General features: G+C 38.0%; 1 protein-coding gene across 1 annotated transcript; it reads left to right on the top strand.

Annotated features, from left to right (window-relative positions):
* The first annotated feature begins 2,562 nt into the window (after window positions 1-2,562).
* Window positions 2,563-5,887, top strand: LOC127410221 (G-protein coupled receptor 26-like). The gene is made up of 3 exons (XM_051645377.1): window positions 2,563-3,636; window positions 3,732-3,845; window positions 4,811-5,887. Exons 1-3 carry the CDS (start codon window positions 2,969-2,971, stop codon window positions 5,046-5,048), a joined length of 1,020 nt encoding a protein of 339 aa, XP_051501337.1. The 5' UTR covers window positions 2,563-2,968; the 3' UTR covers window positions 5,049-5,887.
* The last annotated feature ends 220 nt before the right edge of the window (window positions 5,888-6,107 follow it).

Raw genomic sequence — 6,107 nt, 5'->3', positions numbered from 1 at the left:
CCAACAAGTGTTGACAAATTGGAGATTTGCTATGAGCGAGTTGAGCTGACATTGACAAAATACATTGTCAGTCGCACTTTAGTTTCTTTAAAGTCATCCGGAGTTGTCTCTCACTGCATGATTACTCGGATTACTACTACACAATAGCTGAGAGTTAAACAGCTTCAGCATTAAAAAAATCCAGTGAGCAGCATCTGTGGATGGAAACACCTTGTTGATGAGAGAGGTCAACAGAGAATGGCCAGACTGGTTAGAGCTGACAGAAAGGCTACGGTAACTTAGATAACCACTCTGTACAATTGTGGTGAGAGGAATAGCATCTCAGAATGCACAGCACGTCAAACCTTGAGGCGGATGCGCTACAACAGCAGAAGACTATGTCGGGTTCCACTTCTGTCAGCCAAGAAGAGAAAGCTGAGTCTGCAGTGGGCACAGGGTCACCAAAACTAGACAGATGAAGACTGGAAAAACATCTGATGAATCTCGATTTCTGCTAAGGCACACAGATGGTAGGGTCAGAATTTGGCGCCAACTGCATGAATCCATAGACCAAACCTGCCTAGTGTCAACAGTCCAGGCTGGTGGCAGTGGTGTAATGGTGTGGGGAATGTATTTTGGCACACTTTTGGCCCGTTAATCAATCATCGCTTGAATGCCACAGCCTATTTGAGGATTGTTGCTGACCATGTGCATCCCTTCATGGCCATAATTTACCCATCTTCTAATGGCTACTTCCAGCATGATAATGCTCACAAAGCAAAAGTCTTATCAAACTGGTTTCATGAACATGACAGGGAGTTTGCGGTTCTTCAGTGGCCTTCCGAGTCCCTGGATCTGAATCCAATAGAACACCTTTGGGGTGTGGTAAAATGGGAGATTCGCAGCATAAATGTGCAGCTGACAAATCTGCAAACATTAGGTGATGCAATCATGTCAACATGGATCAGAATCTCAAAGGAATGTTTCCAACATCTTGTGGAATCCATGCCACAAAGATTTGAAGCTGAGAGCAAAGAGAGGCCCTATAGCCAATATTAGTATAGTGTTCCTAATAAAGTGTTCAGTGAGTGTATGTATTTTAAGATAGTTTAAGCAACAGCATGTTATTGCTGTAAGTTCAATATCAATACTAACTTTGCTATAAAGAAAGCTTATTACAAAAACTTGTCAACTGCAACTAGTATTAATGATTTTAAAATTATCAGTATATTTTATGAAAATTGAATAGTTTTCAGTAATATCTCATTCACAGACAGATAGACAGACAGACAGATAGATAGATAGATAGATAGATAGATAGATAGATAGATAGATAGATAGATCTTTCAGAGGCTCCAATTTCAGAGATAGGCACAGGTGGGATAATGAGCCTTTATCATGCTGATAGACTTACAATAGAGAAGACACCCACTGTCCCCAGAAGTGCAGCTGGTGCTGCTTCTTAGCTATTGTCTAGCTCTGTTTTGATGTGCCATTTGTAAAGAGTTGTTAGTGATCCCTGGTTCTGGCTCATGTGCTCCCAGGGGAAGCCCTTCACTGAGGAACAGGTGTTGTAATGACGCTTCATTAGAGGTTTTAATGCCCTCTTGTTGCTCGTAGTCACCAAATCATTCATTTGTAATAGTATGATGTTGTCACTCTAAATTAAGCTGCGTTATACAGAATAAAGCAATGCGCAGACATGATTGACACATTTCTCTAGATAATTTTAAGGTGTGTTCATGAATCACATACTGTACAATTAATTTCACTAAGTGCCACTCTTAAAAATTAAGGTTCTTTATCAGCGTGTATGACTCCATGAAGAACCTTTAACATCTATAGAACCTTCACACTGCACAAAAGGTTCTTTGTAGTGAAAAAGGGGTTCTGTAGAGTAGAGTCTCTAGACATTAAAAAGGGGTTTTCAAAAATGTTTCTTTTTAGAACCTTTCACTGAAAGGTTCTTTGGGGAAACAAAAATGGTTCTTCAGTGACATCGCTGCAAAAAAACAAAAAAACTTTTTTGGAACCTTGGAAACTTTGCTATGCATGGAGCATCCTTTCTTTTAAAGGAAAGTGGCCCCTGACTGAACTTGGCTTCATCTCCACAATCCTTTCCATTCAACCTGAATTTTAAATGTTTATGGACAAAAAGTTTTGCATTTAGTGTGAATGATTAAAACTCAAGCCATTGCATACACCACTGATTTCTCTTCATTCCTCAGTTGCTGTATGCAGAATCATCATTTGTTCTTTGTTTTTAAATAATCATTAGTTTGAAATACACTGAAAAATAAATGTACCATCTTAAATATGGTAACATCTAAATTAACTAGTTTTATTCAAGAGAAAAATATTACTTATCATCACTGAATCAACATGAATACATTAGATTACTCCAACAAAACTAATGTTATGGGTTAAATCAGGCAGAAAAAGCTCTTTTACCACTTTTTATAGTGTATGACAAAGGTTTCCAGTGACTTTGCCACATTTGTTTTCAATAGCTTTTTAGAATATAATCGTTAAGCGCAGCCACAAGATTTATTTCACAATTTCTACAAAACGGCCTCCCACATTCGCCTTCCTTGTGCGCATGATCCAAGAACAAAGCAGCAGTGAGCGTGATCGAGTCCCTGAGCTCCAGCAGCACGAGCGCAGCGAAGCGCAGGACTGAGCGCCTCTAGATGGATGATGGAAATTACATGGCTTGTATTCTGCCATAAAAGTGCTATGTGTGTTAATTCGAAATGATTTCCATCGTTGTGTTACAAATCTAAAGGTCGAAATGTGCAGGCGCGAAAAGAAGACGCGATTGTGCTTCAGCACTCTGGACAGCGCACGCAAGTTGCGCCTTCTGCGACTTACTACTGGAGTTATTTTGCTGAAAGAACACCATGTTTAACAAATGAAGAATCATGCTCCTGATAATATATTCACCATCAACAGGGTCAAATACACCGCAAGTGGACTTTTGAAGTGAGAAATGGACTTTGCGGAAATTCTGTTTGCTTCCTTCATCGTTGTGGTCGCGATTGTTTCGTTGTTGTCGAACTTACTGGTGTTGCTATGCTTCGTTCACAGCAGCGAAATACGCCGACAGGTGCCAGGGGTGTTCACCATGAACTTGTCGTTTTGCAACATACTCATTTCGGTTCTGAACATGCCATTCACTTTAGTGGGGATCGTGAAACACCAGCAGCCTTTTGGAGACTGCGTCTGTCGCGCGGTCAGCTTTCTGGAGACCTTTCTGACAGCCAACAGCATGCTGAGCATGGCAGCCCTCAGTATAGACCGCTGGATCGCTGTGGTGTTCCCGTTGAGTTACTCAAGCAAAATGCGCTACCGGGACGCGCTGGTCATGGTGTGTTACGCGTGGCTTCATTCGCTCACGTTCTCCCTCATCCCGCTGCTTTTCTCCTGGTTTGACTACAATCCCATTTACGCATCCTGCACGTTGCATTTGAACGACGAGAGCGCGCGGATTAAATTCACTGTGTTCACCATTGTCTTTCATGCCACCAGCTTCATGCTCTCGCTCCTGATTTTGTGCGTTACATACTTAAAGGTGTTAAAAGTTGCACGCTTTCACTGCAAGAGGATTGACATTATAACCATGCAGACCCTCTTCTTACTGGTAGATATTCACCCAAGGTATTTATGCCAGTTCATTCCAATAAGCGTCAAATATTAGAATAGGGTTGTTTGCGCAAGTTTTCCCCATCTCATTGACATTTACTCCCTTGTAGTGTTAAGCAGCGCTGTCTTGCAGAACAAAAGAGGAGAAAACAGCGTGCCACTAAGAAAATCAGCATTTTCATTGGGTCTTTCATCATCTGTTTCGCCCCTTATGTCATTACAAGGTAGGCTATGTGCTATTTTCACCATAACATTTTGCATTTGTACAAACGCTGTCACATTTCAAATAATCTGGGAGGGACTGTATATTACGCAAGGATGAAATATGATAAGTGATCTTTAGATAAAAGATAGTTAAGACAAAACAAATGCAAAGCAGTCAACCTCCTTTTATTTATTATTATGAACTTAATTAGCTTGTAGAAAAATTGTATACTATTAAAAAGTAAAAAAAAAAAAAAAAAAAAAAAAAAAAATCCAAATGGCGTCATTTAATTGAGTCGTGAGATGACGCTAACAAGACGAAAAAAATTGTTACTAAGAATAGCTCTTATGCGCCAGAGGTGACAGGACACAAAAACACTTTTCGTTTTTCAGATGACTGGCTCATGATCTTGTAAGAAGGCTCACCTGATCTGAAAACACAATTTTTCTTTTAATTTCCATTTTCTTCTCATTTCCATGTCTGTAACACATACTATTCCCTTCTGCTCATCCCTTTAGAATCCAATGGCAACATATCATTATTTCATGTCATTATATTGCATTATATATATATATATATATATATATATATATATATATATATATATATATATATATATATATATATATATATATATATATAAGACCATCGGTTTTGGCATGTTTGGCAAACAACAAATTCACTGCTAATGCAATGATGGTAAATTTATATTTAGTTTTGTTTATATGTGATTCTAGTCTGCGCTGAAAAAAAGTGGGAACCTGCAATTGTCATCTCAAGGATCTATTTCTACTTGATCAAACCCATAACAATTACTTTAGTTGGTGTAACCTAATTTGTCAGGTTAAATAACATTTTTTGACCTAGTTCATTTAGATGTTACCACATCAAGCCAATTTTTTTAGGTTACCTGACAAAAATGTTTTACAGTGTGGATGCTACAGTATAAATTATGCTGTTAATGGATTCTTCTATGTTTCCAAGGCTGGCTGAGCTGCTTCCCTTAGTGGACATCAACAGACACTGGGGTATTGTCAGCAAGTGTTTAACATACAGCAAGGCAGCTTCAGATCCTTTTGCCTACTCCCTCCTGCGCCAGCAGTACAAGAAGGTCTTGGTAACAGGGGCCAACCGCCTGTTGAAGCGTGATTTATACCCCTCCTCTGGACACAGCAGCTCTATGGACACAGAGAATGACTATAGTCTTCAAAGAATCAGCTAATGTAACACAAAATGAAACACAAACTAAAAAATCCCAATGCCTTGATTGTGTGTTAGAATTTAAGTTTGAGTGAGTATGTATGTGTGAGACTGAGAGACAGAGATAGAGAGAGGGATTGTGTTGTCACAGTTGGTAATGTTAACAGTGATGTTCCACTCTAATGTAACCAGATTGTGTTGTGATAAACAAAGACACCAGCAAAGTACAGAATATGTAAACATCTCACCACATATTAGCTTGACGTCATGGTGCATTTTATGCTGTGGTATATACTTTTGGTCTAACGTGCCCCAGCTAATAAGATTCAATCAAGAAGAGTTTGTTATATAAAAGTGTATTACATTCTAGGAATTTTCTCATTGGACTGAAGCTTTGCAAACCTACTAATGCCATTCATATACCTCTCAAGATAGATGCATATTTTTTTGACTGAAGTGTTTAAGGTTGCCATTAGAATGGACTCTCTTGTTAAAAGACTTTTCACTCACAAGCCTATTGGTCACTGGACAGTGATGCACTTTGTTATATCTTAGTATTTGATATTAGCGACAGAACAGCCAAAGTTGAATAACTCTACTACTGAGCTTTTATTGTAACTGAATGTACTAGATGCTTGTAACAGCTGTTCATAGTACATAGTTCTATTTGGTGGAATGTTGCGAGTTGTTTTTAAAGGTGACTTTGTTAGACTTTTGATGTAGTATTTAAAATGATCTCAGTTAAGCAGTTGTGAGGTTTACGGAGTACCAGAGTTCAAACTATTGAAGTGCTTTTTACAGCTGTATTAGTGCCAGATTTGTAAACATTTGTTAAATTTATTGTATTGTGAAAATGGTGCAATAAAGATGGATATATATATATATATATATATATATATATATATATATATATATATATATATATATATATATATATATATTTACTGTATATATAATCAAGTCATGAAATGAGTAAACCTCTAAATGAGATGTAAGATGTTTCACTAAATGAATCGTTGGTGCACTGATTTCTATCCTTTTTTGTTTATTTCTGCAAGGTTTATAGATGGAACTTACTATC

The sequence above is a fragment of the Myxocyprinus asiaticus genome, chromosome 2 (genome assembly GCF_019703515.2).
Source record: "Myxocyprinus asiaticus isolate MX2 ecotype Aquarium Trade chromosome 2, UBuf_Myxa_2, whole genome shotgun sequence".
Taxonomy (NCBI): Eukaryota; Metazoa; Chordata; class Actinopteri; order Cypriniformes; family Catostomidae; genus Myxocyprinus; species Myxocyprinus asiaticus.
Note: the sequence above shows the minus strand (reverse complement) of the source record. Positions and strands in the feature narration are given on the sequence as shown.

Excerpts from the sequence above, each read along its gene's own strand:
- LOC127410221 (XM_051645377.1), top strand. The coding sequence starts at position 2,969 with ATGGACTTTGCGGAAATTCTGTTTGCTTCCTTCATCGTTGTGGTCGCG. Across the intron at positions 3,637-3,731 it reads CTGGTAGATATTCACCCAAG|TGTTAAGCAGCGCTGTCTTG; the intron begins GTATTTATGCCA and ends ACTCCCTTGTAG. Across the intron at positions 3,846-4,810 it reads GCCCCTTATGTCATTACAAG|GCTGGCTGAGCTGCTTCCCT; the intron begins GTAGGCTATGTG and ends TATGTTTCCAAG.